The 26,916-nt window shown below is 36.1% G+C and overlaps 1 protein-coding gene across 4 annotated transcripts in view; it reads right to left on the reverse strand.

Annotated features, from left to right (window-relative positions):
• Window positions 1–449: 449 nt before the first annotated feature.
• The window catches only part of LOC137241257 (uncharacterized), a 137,989-nt gene continuing 111,522 nt past the window's right edge, over window positions 450–26,916 (reverse strand). For all 4 annotated transcript variants that reach the window (XM_067768649.1, XM_067768650.1, XM_067768651.1 and 1 more), the window contains 11 exons: window positions 23,750–24,303; window positions 23,333–23,681; window positions 20,056–20,170; window positions 19,347–19,618; window positions 18,945–19,220; window positions 18,653–18,870; window positions 8,897–10,429; window positions 8,571–8,832; window positions 6,399–6,545; window positions 3,552–3,705; window positions 450–3,482 (listed from right to left, as the gene is read on the reverse strand). In XM_067768649.1, coding sequence (XP_067624750.1) covers window positions 3,246–3,482; window positions 3,552–3,705; window positions 6,399–6,545; window positions 8,571–8,832; window positions 8,897–10,429; window positions 18,653–18,870; window positions 18,945–19,220; window positions 19,347–19,618; window positions 20,056–20,170; window positions 23,333–23,681; window positions 23,750–24,303 — 4,117 coding nt within the window. In that variant the 3' untranslated portion in view covers window positions 450–3,245. The remainder of the gene's footprint in view (window positions 3,483–3,551; window positions 3,706–6,398; window positions 6,546–8,570; window positions 8,833–8,896; window positions 10,430–18,652; window positions 18,871–18,944; window positions 19,221–19,346; window positions 19,619–20,055; window positions 20,171–23,332; window positions 23,682–23,749; window positions 24,304–26,916) is intronic.

Raw genomic sequence — 26,916 nt, forward strand, 5'->3', positions numbered from 1 at the left:
ACCGTGACAGAAGAATTTTATATATTAGATGTGTTCCAAATATGAGCCAAAGCGTTTTTTTCTTATAATTGCATTGTCATCGGGTTCTCAACTATATTCCAAGTTTCAAGGTTGTAGCTTATCGGGAAGTTGCTTAAATTTTAATTACAAAATTCGTAAGCAACAGCCAGCCACTCGCTACACAGAGTCAAGCTAAATAAAACCGTTTAAAAAACGTCCATTTCTGGTAGGAACATTGAAATCATTAATAAGCACGGTATATTTTCTACAGGCATAATTGACTTAGCGATCTATTCGATATTTATGAACAAATTCAATCATCACGCAACGCCCTGCTCAACTTAGCCTAACACCATCGATTAGGATTTAGTAAGTATCCACTATTACTTTTCAAGAAGCTTAAACTTATGTAAATATCGTGGTTAGCCTTGAAAAATTATTACACACGATTTTACTGATATCGATTTAAAATTATTATTTATTTATTTTTTATTTTGTGGCATTAATTCACTGGATAAATATGCGTTATACATACATGCATACATACTATTTAGTCTAGATTTTAAAACATTTTGTATGTGTGTTTAATAACTCTTAAAACAAGATTATAGTACAGAAATATAAAGTTAAAAACATTCCTTTTTTGTTACTGAAATTATATATATTAGAAATTAATTACTTATAAGTAGAAATATATATTAAATTCATTTGCTAATTTTCACTTGCAAATAAATAGTTCAGTGATGTAAACATTTAACATAAAAATTAAACAATTACACAGTACAACGAAATTCTAATTTTTTTTTTGTAACAGAGTAACTATTTTTTATTAAATTTTTCATAGCGTTTCGTACAGTTAGCTTACGCTGAACTTAATATCATAATGATTCTGTCATAAAGTTGATGTTGCACAGTGTTGCTATTTAAAAAAATTTTAACGCTATATTATTTTCAGTTACAATAGAAGAGCTCCCGCTTAAGCTCTGGAAGACATTGTTAGATTTAAAATTATACAAATGCAAATCTTTTAAATAAATATTTCGTAAAAGCTCCAAAGGCAGTTTTCGGGCACTTAAATAAATATTTAGAAAGAATAGAAGGAACAATTTGGATTTTTTTTTTATAAAGTTTGAAAATTAAATGCATTTATTATTTATACATAAGAAAATTATGTGAAAGACGTGTAAAACATAAAAAATAGAAGTAAAAATGCAACAAAACACATAAGAAAGTTAGAATCGAAAAAAATATTTGAAACATTAGACTTAAAATTTTTTAAACGCTATACTTACATATATGTTTAAGTCTTTGAGGTTTTAAGCTCTCGTTTAGTTGTAAATTATTATCTTTTTAAATTTGTTGTTGTTGTTTTGTTCATATATACATATAACGACACCCAGAAAAAGCAGGATTGAATCATTTACATAGTTTTTAAAATTGCTCCCATCTTTTAAGAGTTTAAAAAAGATTCGAAAGCTTTTCAAAACTTTTTGTATTAAAGTTTAGATCAATATACCGAAAGTGCAGCTTTGTTTGTTTTTGTATTTTAGGGTCGCAAAGTGTAGGTGTTAGGTCGCTTAGAAATCGTGTTGAATTTAAAAAAATATTTCAAAGACCACGCTCATTTTCGGTTCTTTTTGTTTACAATATTGTGACGAATATTAGTGACACTAAGTGATACTCACATCACTAGTCTGATGCTAAGTAAATGAAGCCACAACAACAATAAAGCAGGCAGTTACTTGTATCTACATAAACGAATCAATCATTATGTCTACATATATGTACGTACACGCAGCGGAGAGAGACGCACAAACACATGCATATATCTTATATGAGATACTCCCAAAAGTAGGCAATCGTCTGTGGAAGTATCACTCACATATACACGCGCATGGGCTATGCGAAAAGCTACAAAAATCGTGCATCTGTAATTAAAGCTGAGAAATTTATAGCTGGTAAACAAATAGCAAATTCTAGAAATAGGAACGCCTAGAAATATGTCAACGAGGAAACCAAAGAGTATAAAAGCAGCAGCTGAGGCACGACGATTCAGTTTGATTTAAACACGCTATTGGTTCCGAAGTATAAATGTTATTGTGAAGTACAAAGCAGTCTAATAAAGACCATTTTGCGTTATTGAATATTGGAGTTATTTATTCATCAATTTAGCGATACGAACGTTAGTAAAAGGTGTAAAGTAAGCGGAATTTCACTAAATTCGTTACAATATCATAGTAACAAAATTTGGAAAAAATATTCAGAACTTATTTGAACTCTTGGGCCCACTTGCAGAGCGACAAGGTTTTTTAGCTCAGAGTTAAATGAAATAAAAGAAATTTAAAAATTGTATGAGTTTAATCCCTCATGTCAGGTGAAATCTAATTAAGTTAATAAATTTATTTGCAACTATGCCAGTGGGCCTTAAATTTATAAATGATTAAAACATTCCAGTTCTAGCGGTAAAAATTTTCCATATTTTTCAGTTATGTAAAATCTTGCTTTTTAATGTCTGAAACCCCTTTTAGAAAAAGTTCGAGAACTCGAAAAAAATTTAACGAAATTCTCGAAATTTATTTTTTGAGTTCCCTGAATATTTTTGTGTACACCGTTTTGTAACCCGTTAAATTTTAGTCTCACAAAGTACAAGTAATAAATTCCCCGAAATTCACATTGATTTTTGAGAATTTTTTCCCAATGGGTTTTCCAGATTTTCGCCCATTCAAAGTGTAAACATTTTTTTATACTCGAAAAAATACAGAGAACTCCAAGTAAAAAATTGAAATTTTGTCGAATTTCTAAATGTTTTCAAAAAAGTTTTAAATGTTTTCTTAAAATACTGGCAATAAAAATAAATGAATTTAATCAACGAAATTTAAAAACCATTGTACTGCTATTTTTCTATTCCCTGCTTTATATGAATATAAGTAAAGAAGAACCCTAGATTATGCTTGAATTTAACATTCAACTAAGTTTTAATAGTAATTGGCTTTTGGCAACAACTCCAACTCGAGGGACCCTAGCCTATGTATGCGCGTTTTCTCTTTTCTGTTAAGCTATTATTATGCAGCGCAATTTTATGTTTTAAAAATACATTTTAATTGTAAATATATTACCTTAGTACATAAATTAGCGTCTATCAAAAAAAACATAGTTCCTTTTCTGATATTTTTGTTTTTTTTTTACTTTTATGCACCACACTTCTACCTCCAAACATTTTCCTTTCGCATTGTTTTGTGTCTGATCTACAAAGATGCAATGAACGGCGTCAAATCGGGAAATTTGAATATATTTTGTGGACGTGAACGTTGTACGCGCACTGGCGCCTGCACGGAGGCTTGACGCGTCTGTGCGAAATTACCGTTGCTATTCAAATAGATGCCGCACTGTGAATTACATACTTCATCACGTTGAATTGCTTCTTTGGGCCATTGACGTATCAGCTGACCGCAGTCGGTAATGCGTAGTGAAGCACATTGTGGCTGTGTGGATTGGAAACAATGAAACATTATTTTTATATAACTTAGTAAAGAAAATCGTTGTTTACTTACGCCTTCAGACGAGCATACACAGCTCGTGCAGGGTGAGGGGAATGCAGATTCACCAATGCGGACATGCCTGGCACCAATTTGACATCCTTGTACATTTTCACGCCAGAGACTCAAGTCAATTTGTGGCATGGAAGCGCAAGGTACGCGTGGATTTCTGTTAATAAAAACAACAAGGGTATTTTATTGCAGTGAATAGTATAAGATCATTTTATGAGAATTCTAGGTTATGTCATGCACCTATTCAAGAGAAAGCCATCATTATTGATAATATTGTGACGAATATTAGTAACACTAAGTGATACTCACATCACTAGTCTGATGCTAAGTAAATGAAGCTACAACAACAGTAAAGCAGGCAGTTACTTGTATCTACATAAACGAATCAATCATTATATCTACACGTATGTCCATACAAGCAGCGGAGAGCAACGCACAAACACATGCATATATCGGAGATTCTCCCAAAAGTAGGCAATAATTTGTGCAAATATCAATCACATACACACGCGCATATGAAAAGCTATAAACGTAGTTATAGCTGGGGATTTTATAGCTGGTAAATAACTAGTAAATTCTAGAAATAGAAGCGGCTAGAAATATGTCCACGAGGAAATCAAACAGTATAAAAGCAGGCTATCAGTTGCGAAGTATAAGTGTTATTTTCAAGTAGTCTAATAAAGACCATTTTTGCATTAATCAATATTGGAGTTATTTATTCAACAGTGTAGTGATTTGAACGTTAGCAGAAGATGTGGAATAAGCGGAATTTAAGTAAATTCGTTACAATGTTTAGCTTATACCCTACAGCGAAATTTGGCTGATTGGTGTTTGTCAGATTCAGAGCGCGACAGTTGGCAGGAATTTTTATACAAACAGTTCTTAAGTCTGATCAATATGCATTAAAATTGATCAATCAAAGGCAGTGCTTGTTTCAGAACTACTTACGACTGAACCAGTTAAGACGCTATAAAACTGTGCTTGGCCGCGCTCCCAGGTAGTTTAAGTTAAATTTTTAGAATAAATCCGAATCTCTTTAGCTCAAATAATTTTTATTTAAGTATACTTACTCTATTATGGGATGCCCGACGCCCCTTTTAGTGCTATTGTTAGTATAAGTGATAATGGGTTGTTTGTAATAATGTTGGTTCGATAGTATTGAAATGAATGTGTGGTCAGTGGAAGCGGATCAGGTATATGTGTAATAAAGAGATATTATATCAAGTTACACTTGGTTACTGTAAGAAGGAACGATTTCGGCTGCAATCTTTTTTGCAACTGTGTATGTATGTTGATATCGATTACGTGCAAAGGCCTATGAACCTGATTCATTATACCTTTCATGAAAATGAAATGGTATATTAATTTCGTCACGAAACCGAAAATTGTAAGTCCTTAAAGGAAAATAGATAGACCCACCATTAAGTATACCGAAATAATCAGGTTGAAGAGCTGAGTTGATTTAGCCATGTCCGTCTGTCCGTCTGTCTGTTTGTATGCAAACTAGTCCCTCAATTTTTGAGATATCTTGATAAAATTTGGTGAGCAGGTGTATTTGGGTGTCCGATTAGAGATTTGTCGGAACAGACCGGATCGGACCACTATAGCATATATCCTCCTCCATACAACCGATTTTTCAGAAAAAGAGGATTTTTGTAATATCTTACCCAATTTAACAGATTGAAGCTTCAAACTTCACCATATACTTTCGTATATTACACATATTGTTGCCTGAAAAAATTGATGAGATCGGTCGTATATATAGTATATATCCCCCACAACCGATTGCTCAGATAAGGAACTTTCGCGTAATTACTGCCCTATTTTAAGAGCTAGAGGCTTCAAATTTCAACGAATGCTTACGTATATAGCATATGTTGTTGTCTGAAAAAATCATAAAGATCGGTGGTATATATAGTATATATATGGTGGTATATATAGTATATATATATATATATATATTTTCGCAAATTTTAGCCCCATTTTAACAGCTAGAAGCTTCAAATGTCACCGAATACTTACGTATATAGCATATATTGTTGTCTGAAAAAATCATAGAGATCGGTTGTATGTATAGTATATATCTCATACAACCGATTGTTCAGATAAGAAACTTTTCGCAATTTCTACCCCATTTTAACAGCTATAAGCTTTACATTTCACCGAATGCTTACGTATATAGCATATATTGTTGTCTGAAAAAATCATAGAGATCGGTGATATATATATTATATACTTCATATAAACTGTCATTTTTGCCCCTTTTTTACGGCTAGAAGCTTCAAAATTCATCAAATTTCATCAAATAGTTACGTTTACGTCATATATTGTTGAAGTACGTAATTCGTAGTCATAGTTTTTACACGCAGACCACAAAAAACCTGAAACTTTGCATCCTCACACAAAGTACCTACCTATTTTTATTTTATATTTATGTTAAAAATCGTTTAGGTATGTAGATTTGTTCATTATATATTTCTTATCTTATACATCCGATTATTCGGATATTACGAACGGCATAAGATTATTGTTCAGCCCCATTCATGAAAGGTATGAAGTCTTCGGCACAGCCGAAGACAGTCCCGTCCTTAATTGTTTTATTTTGTTTTTTCCTGAAAGGGTAGATAATAGATGTATATAACGATTTTCAGTCATTCCTTGTTTGGTTCGATAAAGAAAAACTACACCGAAGATGTCACAATGCCGCAAACGGGTTGCCTCTAAACAAAATTTGACATGGAGCGACGGAAAAATGTTTCAATATACATCGCTAAAAAAGACAACTTTCTGCCCTGCAATAATGCCTTAGATGGGTTTTTGATTAAGTGACGGAAAAATCGTAATACTCACAGGAAATTGCTAGGTAAATCAAAGGCAGCTCGTTGCATATCACCAGTAATCTCCAAATTCTCGCATATGATCTTAGCGAGTGTGACTTTCCTTATCTCCGCGAGTTGTGCCTCGGTGAAACGCACTTCAGGATTAGCGTTCTCATACCTAAAAGCAAAAAGAGAGTTTAGACAATTTATTTCATTTGCAGTCTAAATGATTAAAATCGAATAACAAATAACGATTAAAGCCGAGGGAACTAAAAAGAGTATTTTTCAAGTTTTTTTTTTGCGACATATTGCTAACTTGTCCCTCCAAAACGAGTTTTTGAATTAAAAACCCCAAAACAATTTTTTGAAGGGTGAGTTTTCTTAGCTGTTTTAGGTTTCAACTCAACCAAGGATATCGCATTGAGTGCTCCCTCACTATCGGTAATTATCATGATGCTCTCATTTTTGAAATGTTCGGTATTCATGCAAATGTATTAACATGCTGGTTCTCCGCCTAGAATCCCGGATCCGGTTCTCCCGGTTATTCCGAACTGACTTTATTAAGTATATAGTCCCGATGAAAACATAAATTTATCATGCAGCAGTGCCTTCTTAATGTATTTTGATTTTTATACTCAGCTGAGCAGAGCTCACAGAATATATTAATTTTGTTCACATAACGGTACCCCGTAACGGCATAAATTAATCGAGATAGCTATAGACTTCTATATATCAAAATGATCTTGGCGAAAAAAGAAATTCATTGAGCCATGTCCGTCCGTCCGTCTGTCCGTAAACACGATAACGTGAGTAAATATTGAGGTATCTTAATGAAATTTGGTATGTAAGTTCCTGGGCACTCATCTCAGATCGCTATTTAAAATGAACAAAAGCGTACTATAACCACGCCCACTTTTTCGATATTGAAAATTTCGATATTGAAAATTTCGAAAAACCGAAAAAGTGAGATAATTCATTACCAAAGACGGACAAAGTGGTGAAACTTGGCAGGTGCGTTGACCTTATGACGCAAAATAGAAAAATTTTGGAAAATGGGCGTGGCACCGCCCACTTAAAAAAGAAGGTAATTTAAAAGTTTTGCAAGCTGTAATTAGGCAGCTGAGTATGTAATGCTCGGTTACACCCGAACTTAGCGTTCCTTATTTGTTTTTCTTTTTTTTCAAATATTTCGATGTTGTTAACATCGTAGCTATGAAGTTGGGTGAGGAAGTAGGGCTCTTTATGTGGTCAGTACTCTCCTCTTTGCTCTACTACTCATTGCTCCAGTCAAGCAGGCACATGCTAAGCATTGCATTTTCCTTGTTAGCATCTACGCTGTAGGCAGAGTTGCTCGAGATGACCACACAACCGCTTCATATATGAGGATTGGTCTGACTACCATCAAGTAAAGTGCTCTTATTCCACTCAGTGATCTTCTTTGGAGAAGAAAATAATGGCTACCTTAGTTACTGCGAATGATATTCTGCTCTTCCACAAAAAAATAATCACATGCGTGTTATACCTCGGGGGAGAATTTAGGCCGAGCTTCGAGGTAGATGAGTTTTCACTGATAAGCTTTCCGTTGCAGAAATACACTGCCAAGGGGTGACCCCGCTTAGAAAAACTTTTTTAATGAAAAAAACACATTTTTTTAATTTCAATGTTGCGGCAGTTGAACCCAGACTCTACGGTGTGGTGGGAGGAGCAGGCTACCACCATACCACGGCGGCCGCTGCACCGCTCTTCCATATTGCCCCATTTATTTGTGAATCTTAGTTTCTCCTTTTTTTATCAACAGATATCATTGAAACTTGCAATGGTTACTGCCAACTGCATATCCCCTTCAGCAGACTCCATTGTTCGATATTAGTTCCAAAAGCACATCTACTTAAAGTGTCTCGAGTAGAGGCGATAGGACCACATATATCCCTTGGTGGTCCTGTTTTCCACACGTTTGCACTATTTAAAGGTCGATCAACTTCTATTTTTTCGAATACAAGACTATCACAGTTGTGGGCTATTTTAGCAAAGGCTCCTCTTTGTCCAAGAAGGTTCAGGTTTAAGCTTAAAAGCGGTGTGTTTTCGTATCAATTTTGTACAGTTATTTAGATCCATTTAAGTCTTAATAAGATTTAGTGCACCGTTAACGCAACATTTAGGAGGAAATGGTCCAATCAAACGGTTCAATAACAAATTAACTTACCAGAAGCGATCACATTTACGCAGCTGACGAAATTGTATGCCAATAATGCACGCCAACGTAGGACCAACCAAACCACCTTGTAGCGGACGCTCTGTCATAGCGCCAGGGAACAGATCGATGTCTTCCACAGATGCGTAAATTTTCTTGAATCGATTAATAACCTCATTTGGTATTTCACGACTCAGATCACTCCAGGTATTGGCACGTTTCAGATTGCAAAGAGCGCGATAATTGTTGTAACTAGCAAGACCGTGATCACGTCCTAAGGATGAGACAAAAACAAACTAGTTTTTAGGATATAATAAAGCTACTACACGTTTGCTTGCCTCTTTGAATATTGAGCGCAATAAGATCAATGCCAGAAAATGGAATTTTGCGATCTTCGAATAAATGGTTGGTTACCTCGCCAGTAATGAATTGATCCAAAGTTTCCATGGGTGTAGCAACTAAGCCGCGCATAACTTCATCAATTATATTGGGTTGCAATAAAGCATCCATACGGAAGAAACCATCGCGCAACAACAAAGGTGGATCAACGGGTTGATGATTCACACTCAAACGTGGAATGTGCGGACGTAACAGCGAATGACCAATACGGAAAGCGGCAGTAGCAAATTCATTGAAAATGATGGGGCTGCATGCGGGATTGTAGTCCTTGTAATAACCTTGAGGCAACAATTTCAAACCATACAAATTAACAGCATTCCAACTGAGTAGGCGTGGCAAGAACTCATTAAAGACCAAATGTTGCCATTCAGCGCTGAGGATGCGACGCGCATTATAGAACAACTGATCGCCATTCCAATGAGGATTTACACCACGCAGACCCTCAACAATACGATTGTGTTCACGCAGGAAGATAGTGTGTATCGCCGTTAGACCAGGCTGCTCAGATGCGCGCTCATCTCCAGCAATAAAGCAAAGATTATTACGTGACTTGCACTCAGGATGACTATTCGATTGAGGGAGCAACTCTTTGCCGAAAGAGCGTATGGTCGAATTCAAACGTCCAGCAAAACCACGCAATTTATTCACTACACAATGATTTTCACCATAAACCATTGAAGCATCCAGAAAGTGAGTATTCTGATTGACCTGCTCACGTGGCCCCAACGCCAATTGACCAGGCAGCGATCTCATTGAAGGGAAGCAAAAACGTTCGCCACTCGTCACATTCACTTCAGGAAAGAAATAATCACCAGCTGGTACAGGGAATGGATTACATTCGGGATGTACAGTTTGTGCTGAATTGCAACTACGGCAGCTGGGTATAGATTCGTGGAAACCTTTATGTATTGGTGTCATTGTGAGATCGTGATCGAGGAACTGCGCGAACTGCATAACCATTAGAGAGTAACGTGTATGCAAGTTGGAGATATCTGGATGTATGACAGTTGAGATAGTACGTGGATTGGGTAGCGGCGAACCATTAACAGAGAGTAAACGCACATTATTGATACCATCATCATATTTAGAAGGCAGTAAGCGTGAGAATGTCGTTAGCGATTTACCCCAATTAGGATTGCGTAAATTATTACAATAACCCGTTACAGTGCGGAAGGGAGATGAGGTGTCACAAGCAATTGGCGCATCATCACATTCGCTCTCCGCCTGTTGTGTCGTACCGCCAAGTATAGCATTTATATCGATTGTCTGTAGTGTCTCGGATAGCTCATTGCGATTGAAGTTCGTATCGAATGCTTGACGTTTACGTCGATTGATTGAATTCAGCGAATTCAAGATCTCATTTGAGGTGAGCTCGAACATGAGCGAAGAGTTGGCGAGCGCAAGCGCATTTTTATTGGCTTTGCTGAAAGAGGCGGCTACACCATCGGGCGATTTGGCGCTAATACCACCATCTGAAATCAAAAAAAGTAAGACTTATGTAAGAAAAGCGGTTAAGAACATCCGAAATCGAATATCTATTGTAGTTAATATTTCGTTATTTATCATAAAATTTTACAGCTTTCTGCCGATTATTTTAAATAAAGACGTATTGAAATATATCGATCAGATGTTATGGGAGAAGACTTTAGCAACAAATTTTGTGTAAGATATGCTGGTCCAAAATTTTCGATAGCATCAAAAAGTCGAAAATTTAAATTGTCGATAAATTAAAATTGATTATTGTTTATTAATTAAATTGTTAACGTGTGAAATAATAAAATGCCGATATATATATACGTAAAAACTAAATGTCGAATAATTCAAAAAACAGGTAGATTATTGAAACAAAGTGAAGTATTGAAAATGGAGTATAATAAATGCTATGTAAAAAAGAGAACAAGAGGTGTTGATTAAAACAATGGAACTTGCAGTGTGCTTCTCAAATGTGATCGATAACACCAAAGAACCCAAAACTGTATATATGTACCAATAAAAGTTATCGACAAATTTTAAAAGGAAAAACATCGATAAAGTATTAAAAGAGGCTTTGAACAATATCAAACCAATACAAATTATAATACTCTAAGCAGACATGATCGATAACATCAAAAAAAAAAAGACAAATTATCGATTAAACGCCTTCGTCTATTTACAATCGTAAAATGTTAAAATTTTTTTACTAATAAATATGCTTTGCAAAAATTATCAAATCCCAAAATATATTTTTATAAAATAATCGATTGAAGCAAAGTAACGTAATGAATTACAACGAAAAAATTTTATCGAAAGAATGAAAACAAGAATCATTTGTAAATACAATGAGAATTGCAACATCGATGAAAGGAAACATTTTTGAACCAAAAAAATATGTATTATAAAAAAATTTTGTTTTGAAAAATATAAATCTTTATAATATTAGAAAACGGAACACTTTTAACAAAAATACAAAAATCACCACAAAAATGTTTTATACCCCATTGTATCTATATTAAGATAAAAAAAATTACAACACGCTGACGGAAGCGTCATCAATCAATTCAATGTCTTAGAAAGTGTTGAATTCCTAATACAACTCTGCAAACCAATCGTGCATTTCACTCAATTTCTATGTACTATGTATGCTTTGTATATAAGGCTAATTTACTTTACAATAACTGAAGAGATTAGCTGTATAGACATCATACCATTTTATTGTAACAGTAAGTTGAAATAAAGAGTTTAACCAGAACGGTCACGCGTTTTAATTCCGCTGCGCTTAAAGAACCTTACAATTGGTTATGGGCCCAGATAGTAAAATCTGGTAAAATCTTTAATTCGGAAAAATTAAAGACTAATTAAAGACAAGTTGTTGTGTTTTTCGGTTGCTTTGCTTATCCGGTGTTAAAAGCAATAATCGCGGTATAATGGCGAATGTGTTATCGAATATTGAGAAGTTAAGTAGTGATAATTATTCTACTTGGTGCATACAAATAAAAAGTTTGCTAATTACGTTAGATTTGTGATCTGTTGTAGTGGATTCTCCTCCAGAAGCAGAGGAAGCAAAAGCAGCATGGTTGATAAGTGATAGAAAAGCACTTGCAACTATCACTTTGAGCGTTAAACCTAGTGAGCTTATACACATAAAAAGCTGCGTTACAGCAAAAAGTGCTTGGGACGTTTTTAGCGGTCTTTACACATCAGACACGGCATGTCGCAAAGTAAATTTGTTTAAAAAATTAATTCGCTTTAAATTTTCAAGTAGCGGTAAATTTTCGGTCCAATTAAAAGAATTTTGCTGTATAATAGACGATTTAAAGGAAGTTGGCATAACAATGGAAGACGATTTTTTATCCATTTTGCTCTTATGTTCGTTACCAGACGAAATGGAAAATTTTGTGGTGGCAATCGAAAGTAGGGACACATTGCCAAAGTTGGATAAACTCACAGCAAAAATATTGGAAGAAGAACAAAGACATGGCGACAAGAGCAGCGGTGGAGAAATAGTTTTTTCAGCAAACGAAGCGCGAAGACGGTACGGAGCTGGAAGTAGCAAAAATGTAAACAGCAGCACTACCACGGTGATACCGGCATTGGAAGCGGCAAACGTGCGAGCAGTGAAATCAGCGCAGGTGGTGGCAGAGGCTTTGGCAGCAGTAATGATACGAAGACAAGGCAGAAAGAAAATAGAAAAACTAACGAGCCAGGCAAATACAACAACGTTAAATGTTTTCGTTGTGGGCGGAGAGGGCACATACGCTCACAGTGCTCTTCTTCAGGTAACAATTCGTTGGTAGATGAAAAAGCTTGGTCATTATTTGAGAGAGATGGCGATTTCAGCGGAACTTGGATCATTGACAGCGGGGCGACGTCGCATATGTGCAAAAATGCAAATAGTTTTGTTTCGCTTGTTCCTCTTAAGCATAAAATTATTTTAGCGTCGGGTTCGTGAATTTATGCAAAAGGAAAAGGCACGGTAGAATTAAAAACAAATTTTACAACAATGAAATTGCGAGATATTTGGTATGTGCCTGATCTTCACTCAAAAGTGAGGGCGGTAATGTCGTGACGTTTGCACAAAATAGCGCGGTTATAAAAAATAAAAACAAAGACACTATTTTGACTGCTAAATTGGAAAGCGGAATCTATGTAGCAAATGTATTAGCTAGTAAAACTATAGAAAGCGTAAATGCTGTTAGTGATGATGTGAGTGACTGGCATAGGCGGTTTGGCCACATAAATGCAAATGATTTAATAAAATTAACAAAAACAAATATGGTGAATGGTTTAAATCTAAAATTTCCTAAGAAAATTGACTGTTTTACATGTGCAGTTTGTAAAATCCATGGTAACCCCTACGCAAATTATGGTAAAGTTTATACTAAAGATGTATTAACTCGGTGGGTGGCGCATCATACTTCATGACATTTATAGACGATTATTCGCGATATACAGCGGTTTATTTTTTGAAAAACAAATCCGAAGCGTTTGAAATGCTTAAACTTTTTACTGCGATCGCGGAGAAGCAGACAGGCCGCAAAATAAAAACAATTCGTAGCGACAATGGGAAAGAATTTGTCAATTCCCAGGTCATGAATTTTCTTAATGCGCGGGGTATTCGACACCAAACTACGGTTCCGTATAGTCCTTAGCAAAACGGCGTTGCTGAAAGGGCCAACCGGACATTGGTCGAGATAGCGCGATGTATGCTAAACGCGTCTGGGTTGCCTCAATCGTTGTGGGCAGAGGCTGTGAGTACGGCGGTATATATCCGGAACTGGTCACCTACGAAGATTTTGGAATCTGTAACGCCTTATGAAAGGTGGAATGGACGAAAGCCAAGCGTGTCACATTTTCGACCTTTGGTTTCAAAGCAGTGGTATTGCAAAAGGGTCCGAAGCCGCGTGGAAGTAAATTTTTGGCAAAGGGAATTAAACTAAAGTTCGTTGGTTATCATGCGTCAACAAAGGGGTATCGATTAATTAATTTGGAAACAAATCGAGTAACAATTGCACGCGATGTTATATTTTTTGAGAGGTCTTTTGAGACAAATTCAAGAGATGAGGAAAACCGGGAAGAACCATTTTTTATCAGCGAAGAACCATTTTTAAGCCAAAATAAACACGTAATGAGTGACGATACGGTTGAAGAAGATGAGGAATGCGACGACGAAGAAGAAAAACAAGTAGATGAAGAAAAAGAAGTAGTAGAAAAAGAAGAGGAAGATACCGAGTCGGATTATGAAGAGGTAGCTATGGCTAACAATAAGCGAAAGCGAGGTAGGCCAAAAATCATTCGAACTGGGAGTGTAGGAAGACCAAGAAAGGTTTACTGCATGGAACCTGATGCCGATTTGTTGAATAGCGTTGTTGACGATCCTAGAACGGTGAAAGAAGCATTAAACTCGTCAGAGGCGGAGAAATGGAAGGAAGCCATGAAGCTGGAATATGACTCGTTAATGCGTAATAGCACTTGGGACTTGGTAGACAAACCGGTCAATAAAAATATCATTGGTTGTAAATGGGTATTTACTATAAAATGGAAGCCCGATGGTACGGTTGAAAAATACAAGGCAAGATTAGTTGCATTGCGGTGTTCACAAAAGTACAATGTTGACTATAATGAAACATTTGCTCCAGTGGTACGTCATTCAACGATTCGTTTACTGTTGGCGTTAGCGGCAAACACAAATTGGTTGTAAATCATGTGGACATTGTTGCAGCATACTTAAATGGGGATATGGAAGAAACGGTTTACATGTATCAACCACCAACGTTCAAAGACGCAAATCATCCGAATAAAGTGTGCAGGCTCAGAAAGGCTTTGTACGGTCTGAAGCAAGCTGGTCGTGAGTGGAACAGGAAAGTCACAGATATATTGTCGAAAATGGGGTTCTTGAGATGTAGGTCTGACCCATCCGTTTATATTCGTCGCGATAAAATCAATATTAATATCATCGGTCTATATGTCGACGATATGATAATAGCGAGTTCCAGTACACAAGAAATGCAGGCAGTTATCAAATCATTAAATAAGCACATCGAGGCGGTCGATCGTGGTCCAATATCTTTTTATCTTGGGATGGAAATTGAAAGAGAGGGTGATCGTGGTGACATCACCATACATCAAAAGATATACGTCGAGCAACTACTTCAGCAATGGGGCATGGCTGACTGTAAGCCAGCAGCAACTCCATGGGCACCGGGTATGGTTTTGCAAAAGTGCGACAAACAATGCGACGCGTTAGAAACAAAAACCTTTCAGAGCTTAGTTGGTGGGCTCATGTATCTGGCTGTCATCTCTCGTCCAGATATTGCGCATATAGTTTCCAAACTGTCGCAATAAAATTCGCATCCACATAAAGAGCATATGCAAGCTGCAAAATACGTGCTGAGATAACTAAAGAAAAATCCTGTCGGTAAATTAACTTTTTCTGCTAATTGTAAAAATTTTGTATGTTTCACAGATGCAGACTGGGGTTGCGATATTGGCGATAGGAAATCCTTCACAGGATACCTTGTTCTAATGGCAGGCACCGCTGTATCCTGGGAGTCTCGCAAACAGTCTGTGGTTGCCTTAAGTTCAATGGAGGCCGAATATATTGCGTTGTGTCAAGGTACTATAGAGACGGTGTTCCTTCGTGGACTTTTAGGCGAGTTGGGCTATCATGAATATGCAGAAGGTCCTACGTCAATTTTGTGTGACAATCAAAGCGCGCAGTTCATGGTAAAAAATCCAATGGTGCAAAAGCGAAGCAAACATATCGACATTCGTTATCACTATATCCGTGAAATGTATGAATGCGGGCATATCGAAGTGGAATATGTACCAACAAATGAGAATGCAGCGGACATACTTACAAAACCATTGGGAAAGCAGAAGCATATTTATAATTGCAAATTAATGAACTTAAATATTTAAATTTGAAAGTTTCATGCACAAATTTGGTTTGAAGGGGCGTTTGTTGAATTCCTAATAAAACTCTGCAAACCAATCGTGCATTTCACTCAATTTCTATGTACTATGTATGCTTTGTATATAAGGCTAATTTACTTTACAATAACTGAAGAGATTAGCTGTATAGACATCATACCATTTTATTGTAACAGTAAGTTGAAATAAAGAGTTTAACCAGAACGGTCACGCGTTTTAATTCCGCTGCGCTTAAAGAACCTTACAGAAAACGTTAAGATCTACAAAATAAAAAAAAATATCAGTTGCATATCATAAAATGTTATCGGAAGATCCTAACTTTGAACAATCGGTTATTGTGAAAACGAAAGTAATGGTAATTTTGAAGAAAATAAAAATAACAAATATACAAATATGTTGACTTAGGCTTTCGATATTTTTTTTTCGATAAAAATAACATAATACCGATTGTTCATATGCCAGGGAACATAAAATATGTATTGAAAGGTTGCAAAGTTAAAGTAAAAAAGTAAAAACGATTTTTTTGATATGAGGAATTCGAGAAAATCTATAATTCTTTCATTGAAAAGATAAAAGATAAAATTTTAGACAGCGATGGTAAAAAATGCAAAGATATCAGCCGATATATTAATGCAAAACTTGTTATCTAATCATCACGATCTTTTTTAAAATAAATTAGAGCTCAACTGCAAACAAACAAAAAAGTCAAACGCTTTAAACCGATACAAAATTTTGGTTAAAATTTGCTTTTCGATGGTTATAATATAATCAGTCTCATCAAAACTCTAACACACATAATATAATAAGAAAATCGAAGAAAAAAATTATACTGGAAAAATCTATAAATTTTTTAATTCTTATAGATAGGATAAATAAACATTTTGTTACTAAAAATCAAAAATGCAAAAAATTTTATTTAATAAAGCGTCTATTTTAAATGGAAATAATGATCAACTCTAAAAATGAAATGCAATAGATTTTCAATCGATAAAAAAAGTTCGGAAACATTTGTTTCCTGAAATTAAAATAATCATCTATATTTATCATAGCTTGAAAACTAAGGTTAATTAAATAATGATTTTTCGAAGTTTTTTAAAAATATTTATCAACTATGGTAAAAAATAATTGAAAAGGCCCCCAAGTTCTAGGAAAAAACTTCTTACCTCATTACAACGGTTTTCAAAATCATTAAAAAGATATCAACTACATAAAAAACAACGGAAATTTTTAAACTGGAGAAAGTTATCGTGACAATTTATTTTTCGAAAAAATGTGAATTAAATAATTTTTTGCGATAAGTCAAACGATAATAAAAAGTCTTGAAAATGCTATGCGAATATTAGTTAGACACTTTTATCAAACAATAGCGAATATAAACTACAAAAGAAAAAGCTACATTTAAAAATTTTTTGTTTTGTATTCTAATCGAAATTTTGAGAACAAAGATTTAAATTTAGCTTTTAATTTTTATCGATACGTTTTTAGTTGTTATAATTACGACAAAACGAAGGAATTTTTGGTCTTAGAATGATCCACAATTTTTTAATTGACTATTAAATCCATGTTTTTCGAACAATTTAACAAGTAGCATTTAACAAAAACTAGAGATACAAATAAACAGAAATCTATATATATAAAAAGAAGTGTACATTTTGATTGTCACTCCGTAACTCGAGAACGGATAGAAAGATTGCCATGAAATTTTTAGGAAAGATACAGGAAGGAGAGATGATGGTTAGTTGATTTTGAAATCCCAAATCGGTTTAGCCATTCTTGAGTTATGAATGTGTTTATACAACATGGATGTCAAATGAAAGACGTTGATGAGTGCTATAGTTCAGGATAATTTTCATACCCCTGGGTGACTAGGGTCTCGAGATATAGGCCAAAACGTGGACCCGAATACGCTTAGAATGTGTTTATACAATATGGATATCAAATGAAAGCTGTTGATGAGTGCTATAGTACAGGATAATTTTCATACAACTGGGAGGCTAGGGTCTCGAGATATAGCCCAAAACGTGACCCCGGGTACCCCTAGAATGTGTTTTTACATTATGGGTATCAAATTGAAGCTGTTGATGTATGCTTTAGTACAGAGTAAGTTTTACACCGCCGAGAGACTAGGGTCTCGAGATATAGGCCAAAACATGGACCCGGATACCCCTAGAAAGTGTTTATACAATATGGATATCAAATGAAAGCTGTTGCTGAGAGCTCTAAAGTTCATTGTGATATTCGATTTAGTCGCATCAACCTGGCAAAACTTATAAAAATGCATGCGAAGCCGAAATAAAGACAAAAATTAATAATACCCACATACCTATTTCGATTTGCCTAAAATTTCGTATATAAATTTTGCCTATATTAGTATTTACGATGCTTTTTTCCGGGAAGTATACCAGAAACAGACTGAGACTGGGATTAGGAATAGGAATGGGACTGAGACTGAGACGCGGAGTGGGACTGGGGCTGAGACTCGGAATGGGACTGGAACAAAATACATACCACCCTCTGGGACTGGCAATAAGAGATGAAGAAGAAGGAGAAAAACTTGAGAGAAGAGAAAAGAGAGAAGGAGACTGAGAAAGAGATAGAATGAGACGAAGATGGAGAAAAAGACGGAGGGAGGAGTGAATAAAAAGATTAGGAAAAAGTGTAGAGGGGTAGGGGTGAGTTAGACGGAAAAAGCTTATTAAAATATATGCAGATAGGCCAAATTTAGGGCAGAACAACGTCTGCCGGGTCTGCTAGTTTTTTATAATTGGTGAAACACAAAAACTTACTTGACAACCAAGATTCGTATTCAAAACGTTTACGCTGCTCCAGCTCAACTTTTGCGCGTTCGATAGCAGCCTCCAAAAGATCAATATTAATCTCACTAATAGCCTCCTTGACTTCAGGTTCCATTTCAACATGTTCATGTAGTTCCTCTTGTTCGGGGTTAGACTCCCAGGGATGTAAATCTAAAATAGGAATTTGATCACAGTCTAGCATTGAGTTCCTGTGCATACGAAACAAGAAGAGTATGCTAATAAAAAAATCAAACAACTTTTAATATAAAGAAATAAAACTTACAAAAAATTATCTTCACGTATGAAAGCTTTCGATTGGACCTTCTCAACTTGATTCGATGTACATAACAGCCCAGAAAGCGTCGTTTGTCTTATGCTCTTCAACTGTTCCAAAGTGAATGATGAAGGCGGAATATCATTTTCATACCAAAAACGATCGGACTTCTTGAGTAATTCAAATTGGCGTGTGAGTAAACAAGTGATGGTAGGGCCGAAGAGAGCACCGACTGCAGGATCTTCAAGTAATGCGCCAACAAGTAAATCAACATCATCGGCATTTCTGAAAGTGCAAATAAAGTGAATAATTTAGTTTACAAAAGTAGTGGAGAAAAAAAATTTGTTGAGCGTGATTGTGTTAAAAGTGCAATTTCGGGGAAGGCGTATTATATTATTATTTGTCACTCACTGATATATATCTCTCAAACTTGTAATATGTTCGTCAGGTATATTTGATATTTGTGACAAAGTCTCAAAAGTTATGTTAGCAGAGTCTGATGCGGAATATTGTTCTTGGCACAAATCTAAGGCGTGACGATAGGAAGGTATGCCATGATCACGTCCACGATGTATTGTTAATGCCAATTCAGTCCAACCGTCCACATTTTTAATGGCAGGTATGAGTGACTTTTGTAGTGCGGCAACAGAGAGCAGTTGCACTGCTGACATTGAGTGTGAAATCTGTCAAATAATAGAAAAAAGTAAATTATCTTTTTGTTTTAGTAGTTTAACTTATTATTTAAGAATTCATGAGCTTAACACCCGCTTATAATAATTGAATGTTCAATTATTATGCTTTTCTAAGAGAAACTGAAGAGAAAGAAAGTGGTTAAGGCAACTGCAGTTTCACCATGTGATTCGCGGTTCGAATCTCGGTGAAACCCTTGATAACATCACGAAATTACCTAATGATGATTGCGTGGCTGTTTTCGAAATGGTACCATCGCAATATGTCAGTAAATATTTCTCTCTTTCTTTTCAGTTTCTCTTAGAAAAACATAATAATTGAATATTCAATTATTATAAGCCGGTGTTAAGCTCATGAATTCTTAATTAATAAGTATAAATTGAACACACCATTAAACAAATATACATAAACTAGTAGTTTAACTACAAACCATTTCTGGTGGGTAAAGCGTGAGGAAGGCTGGGAATGCACCATTGGAAACTTCATTGAATGTACCAGCGCGATTTGTGCTTGAGTAGTTCGATGAATGTTTCTCGGCGGTGAGTCTAAAAAGAAGCAAGAATTTGTGAAAAAATTTTAAGTTATTTTCACAATTCATAATATTTTATTATATATTTTTATTTGGGAATATGATTGTTGTAAATCTTTACATTCGCGAGTTGTAGTTTTTTTTTATCGCAGCTGGTAGTCAGAAACCTACAGAATTAAATAAAGTTTTTTCACTGAAAGTTAGTTTAAAAAGTGTCAGGGACTTCTGCAGAAAAATCTCTGAAATACATATTTTCGAAGAATGGAGGTAACTAAAAATCAAATAAAAAAAATAAAAAGCCGAGCAGAGGTTCCACTTCCTTCATTAGTGAATACATGCGTTGGCACGATTTGGATAAAATCGCTACTCAGAAACAAGTATGTACACTGAAAGAAAAAGACTGTTAAAATCAACCGAAATACGGGTCAATTCAACCGAAATTTCTATCAATTTTTATCCATCGCAATAAGATGTTGAATCAACTGCGCACAAATCTTTGATTCGTAATTGACCGTTTTGATAGTCGAATGAACAAAAAAAAAGTTGTTGCGACAGCTTTGTACGAAAGTACCTATGTTACGGCATTTGCAAGGCAGATGAGTTTTCACTGAGATCTTTTCATGGCAGAAATACACCCGGATTGCTTTCCGAACAGTAACGAGGGGCGACCCCGCTTAAGAAAATTTTCTTCTAATTAAAAAATCTTGTCTCTAAAATTTGCATTTTGCTTTGCCCGGGTGTGAACCCAGGGCCTTCGGTGTGATAGGCGGAGCACGCTACCATCACACCACGGCGGCCGCCATATACATACGTAAATATGTGCATACATATAGTACACAGCATACATAAGTTCAAACTAGAGAGCGCAGTGAGCGTAAAATTCTCTTTGAAATTCGCTCATGTATTGACTGTTGATCGCTGTTGAAATTACCAGTGAGATCAGTTGTGTTAACAAAAAAATCAGTTAGATTTATTAGGAATCTGTAAATTTTACAGAATTTTGTTAACTTAAGAGCGACAATTTCTCTTCTGTTGAAATGACTAAATTAATTTGTTCGCTTGATAAAAAAACTCGGTCGAATTAACCATAATTCGATCAATTTCGCCGAATCTCCGTTAAGTCAAGAATAACAGAACCGATTTGTTGATTTTACTAGCACCATTTCTTTCAGCGTAAGAAACAACGAGTGGTATACCTAATAACTTCGTTGCTCATTTTGCTGTTAAATCGAAACCCCTTCAACAAGGTGAGGACATGGGCAGTATGTTGCTTGATATGCATCCGGTATATTCCTGTACTTGCTACATATAGAAATACGCCGACTGTAGAGAAGTATATTTTTATATAAACGTATTGAATCTTAGCATGGGCATACTTATTTCAATAAGATGTTTCAATATAATGCAAAATTTACGATTTATAATGACAAGTCAATTACTTACTTACTTAATTGGCGCTTAACCGTCTAAACGGTTATGGCCGTGACCTGCACTTATACCGAGGGTGGGGCCACTGGCGTTAGTGTGGGTTGAATTGGCCGATCCAACAGCGCTAGCCACACCAGTCTAAATTCTTGTTTGTAAGACAATAATGGCACATCATCACCTACGGCTGTCAAGTCCAAATAAAGGCAACTACAACTGTTCACAGATAGATTCGATAACAAAAGACATAGGAAAATCAAATCCGGGGCTTCAAGCCTAAGTTAAATCCATCTGCGAGTTATCTTTAGATTACAGAACTTATCTGGCTGAAGATGTGAATTACCAGCGCCACGGTTGTTACCTTAAAACATCGATTCAATGCCGCAATCATCAACAGAACCACCCAATTTATAAATTTCATTCAACTTAGTAGCTCAAGTAGCTCTAAAAATTTTCTTCATTCACTAATTCAGCCAAAAAATACCAAAACCCAGCCTATGGCATGTAACAAATACTTGCGTGAGTATCCTCTTGTTGTTGTTGTTGTAACAGTGCTTCGTCCCATCTTATAGCTGCGTTCACTAACAGATTGTCATAAGTATTCTCTAACGGGAGTTCGAGGAAACACTCGGTTTTAACGGGGTTGTACGAAAAAGGTATGAGCGTGGATTCCACATTGCAGTTGGAAAGATGTTTGGTATCATTTGGGGACACGTTACAAGCGGGCATACATTGCGTATGTTGGGGCTGATTCTCGTTAAAAGATCGAAGTTGTGATAGAGTGATGTGTGTCGCCTCAGGGAGATTGCTTTCCACTGGTGGGGATTTCGGGTATTTGTCCTTGAGAACTAAGTTTGCTGAGCAATTATTAGCATAGTAATTTCCGACTTTTTGTGTATGACTCTGAAAACTTTTTTATGGATTTTTTGTTCGAATTTCTTTATGGTATTTATTAAGTGAGAAGACTCCTTTAGTTCCTGGGAGGCACAGAAACTGTTTGTACAGCATTAAATGTCTCTCCCTTATAGAGATTATTATCGCCTCACTGTGTCGATAATGTTGGGGTGGTGTAAGAAGACATCCCGTGGCAGTTCTGAGCGCGGTGTTTATTTTACGCTCGGTGATCGAACGTCATACCCAATATGTGTATGACAGATGGTAGCGTAATATCATCGACGTGGATGTCCAATCTTACCGACGTTTGCTACGTCCACGTTGTAAAAGAGGTCGCTGAGGATTTGGTCGGTGACAGTGTCGAATTTCTCGGGAAAGAACAGCTTAGAAGATTAGGGAGTTTTTTTTTTACAACAAAGTTCAATAGTAGAGCCAAAGCCTGTTTCAATTATCGTGCAGTCAGTGGCGTAGGACACAATGGTAACTGCTTCTGGTGGGGAGGGAGCTACAATATGTTAAAATTAAACAAAAGTGGGGATAGGATACCACCATGCGGCACGCCTTGTTTAATTCTTTTGATTTCGATGTTCTTGAACTGCTGACCTTTTTTGGAATGGGAGAAAGGGTTGGCTCTTCTAGATCTGAGAGAAACGTGTTTACTGTGTAAAAGACTTTTGATATATCTTGGTTCTTGGTTCAGTCCGCTCACACTGTGTTAGAAAAAAGTCGTGGAGTAATTATTAAGATTATTTCAAGTCTTCAAATGGGAAGAGTTTTCTATTCATCAGTTTCACATTTGTTTAATACTCATGTGTTTTTTTAAATAATAATATGCTTTAGCAACCAATTTCATACTCACTTCAAACCCTCTTTTGCAGTCGTCTCCTGACCCAGCACCAAGGGCAAGAATTCACTGTAAGTGATGTGCTGAATTTGTGCTGTAACAATACGACGCGCCTCCAAGAACAAATCCTCCTCCGACCACTCAGGATTCAAGTGAGCCAATCGTTCGCCAATATTATTATGCTCTTGCAGGAGAGCACGATGTACGGCACCTGTGGCGCTTGTTAACTGACAATATTTGCATGATTCAACCTTAACGCCACCATTAATATAGGTGCGTAAATCTTGCATATCTTTAGCGGTGACACCATACAATCCTGAACCATCAATGTAAGCAGAAGCGACATTCATTTGCTCGCGTTGACCTTTTATCCGGAAGAGATAGTAAATTATTTATGTCAGACTTTAAAAGTATCAAAAAGGGCATACTTACGTTTTGGGCACGCTTCAGCATCATAAGCAGGCGCTGAACGTTTATATTCCTTACAGTTGGGGCCATGTCGCACGTAACAGTGCTGCAGCTCCTCAATATTCCTTACACCCGCATTTTCGTTACAACACTTTGGACTTGTCGACAGCTGACTAACTTCATATAAATCATAAGCAATCAATTGTCCCCAAGCGGGCAACATGGCGGTAATATGCGGATGCCGCAGCTCGGCATCAACATGATATTGTAACTGATCTATGATGCTATCAGCGTCCGGTAACGCATGCGTACCATGTGATATGCGTGGCTGACTAGTGCCATCGGCATAATCGGGTGCAAGGAGACGCAGCAACATATCACCGCGTGCGCCCCATTTACGATGCGAAACATTATTGCATTCCCCACTTGGTTGACGATATTTGCTCGGTGGGCAGATTTCGGTGTCCGTTTGATTGCATGTTTCCAGTGAGCGCGCACGCTCTAGGCGCAACGCGGTTCGTGCGTTTGTTTGTAAGTCTTCAGGAGTGCGAAGTGAGTAAGCGGATGCAATAAAGCAGCTGTAAAAGATGAAGAAAAGAAAAATAGGAATTTTTTATTGATACTTTTAATATAAGTATATATCTCACAGTAACTTAGTTTTACTTAAAGCTGATATTTATTTAAAATCGTATTCGATTACATAGACAAGTACCCTGAAACTTATTCAAAGCTCTGAAAAATTATCCAAAGTGTAAAACATGTCATCAAAATTTTATTATGCACTTTTGTTGCCAATGCAATGAAAGAAATAAAATTCGGGTAGATGACGAATAGATCGATATACTTAGAGTTAGTTCTCTTTGTTATCTGAGAAGAAGAAGATTCGAAAAAACTGTTTCTAGATGGCTTTAGATAAAGTTTGAAACCGAGCATTCATGATTCGCTTTAGACCTTAGAGACACAACTTTGATAACAAATGACCATTTGACACCATTATAATACTTTTTGCCCCATAATTTTTAACGATATCTATATTTATTCAAACAGTGGGACCGTATCAAGTTTGAGAAACAAATATATAATGTCTTAGTTGAGATATCAGCAGATCAGTTTTCTATATTTCTATTTAACCAAACGGATTTTCTGTCATAAATTTCAAACAAATTATTTTTACCAACTGCTTCTTCAAAAAAGTTTAAAATTTCCAAAGTAAATTTCCCAAAAAAATACCGGAATATTAAATTTTTCAAAAATTCTTACAGCACTTAAGTTTTTAAACAAGTGACTAGATCCATAAAAGTTTTTAAATTTTAATTTCTCAAAATTTGTTTGTTTTAAAAAAGTAACATATTAATTAATCAATTATATAATTTTTCAAAAGTAGCTTTCATTTCTAAAAAAAGGTCAAATCTTAAAAAATGCCACCAAATATAAGATGTTAAATATTACCAAAAAAGTTCTAAGCACGTAAATAAAAAAAAAATCGTACAATTCTAAAAAACTTAAATTGAAGAAAAAACAGCTATCACATTTTTAAAACTTGCCAATTCTAAAAGAGTTATATTTTCCAAAAAATCGTGCAGTTCCAGAAATTTAAAAACTCAAAAAGGCTACTAGTTTTTAAAAGTAGCCGATTTCATAAAATTAATCGATGTCAAAAAGTTACCGGCTTCAGCAAAGTAACCCGTTCCACAAACGAAAGCGTTCTAGATATGAAACAGGTTTTAAAAAATCAACCAGTTCCAAAAAAAACATGGGCCATAAAAAAAATGGTTTCGAAAAATCATTTTGACCAAAAAAAAAAAAAAATTGTTCCAGATAATAATTTGGTTCTAGAATAGTTACTGGTTGCAGAAATGTAACCGGTTTAAAAAAAAACCTTCCATTCCAGGACAATAACAGTGGCCAAAAAGGTTACAAAAATAAAACCTTTAATTTCAAAAAAATATTCTAATCCAAAAATCAACTCGAAAGTAACCGCTTCAAAAATTATTAGGCTCTGCAGAATTTTAAAGAGGACGTAGAAGTTTCCGCTAGGCCTGCTTAACGAAATCAACAAAATTTTTAAAATTTAATACAAAATTTTGTTTCGTTGTTAGTCGCTGTTAACACACAAATATTTTTGTTGCTGAAACTCAAAACTTGGGAAGAGGGGGTGCCGAGGAAAGCGTACGTGCACTGAGATTCTTGTGCTCGGCTATTTGCTTTGTGCTGTCTTTGTTCTATTGTCAAATTTGGATATAATTATTTTGGAATGAACTTTTTATTTATTTTGAACATAATAATTATATATTATTATATTTGCCGATAACAGCTCCCTATACAACCTTCACCCCAGTTATTCCAGAGAGAGAGGATTGGGGAAGAGGAATTATCTGGGGCATGGGACCGGTTAACTTGTTCACGGATGGGTCAAAGCTGGATGGAAAGGTTGGTGGGGGGGTCTTTTGTCAAGAGCTAAATTTAAGCCGCAAGTTTAAGTTGGCTGATCACTGCAGTGTATTCCAAGCGGAAATTGCTGCGATTAAGGATGCGGTGGATGGAATGCTATCCAGTGCTACCACGGTTAGGGAATTTAACATCTACTCTGATAGCCAATCGGCTATCAAGGCCTTGAGCTCAACTACAGTGCGATCGAGGGTGGTCTGGGAGTGCCTGACCTCGCTTGCGATTGCATCGAATTATTTTACAATTAAGATTATCTGGGTCCCGGGCCATAGTGATATCCCGGGTAACTGTCAAGCGGATCTCTTAGCCCGCATCGGTACAACTGAACCGGATGAAGATGGCTGTAGGGACTTCGGGATCCCGCTGGCCACCTGTGGATTGCTCCTCCATAGCTGGGCCTCGAATCAGATCAGCAAACGTTGGGCGGATACCACGTCTTGCAGGGTAGCAAGATCTTTCTGGCCGAAAGTGGATGGCAGGAGGTCTGCTGAAATAATTGGGTTCACTAAGGCTCACCTATGAATGGTCATTGGGGTTTTGACAGGGCACTGTCTCATGGGTATCCATGCGGTACGTCTCAATATACTGGAAACTCCATCCTGCTGCAGCTGTATGGAGGATGATGAGGTGGAATCACCAAATCACTTTATGCTTGATTGTCCAGCTTTTGCCAGAATTAGGCGAAAGTACTTCGGTCGCGACTCACTTGGATCTCCCGAGGATATATCCAAAGTTGAGATCGG

This window comes from Eurosta solidaginis, chromosome 2 (assembly GCF_040869045.1).
Source record: "Eurosta solidaginis isolate ZX-2024a chromosome 2, ASM4086904v1, whole genome shotgun sequence".
NCBI classification, from domain to species: domain Eukaryota; kingdom Metazoa; phylum Arthropoda; class Insecta; order Diptera; family Tephritidae; genus Eurosta; species Eurosta solidaginis.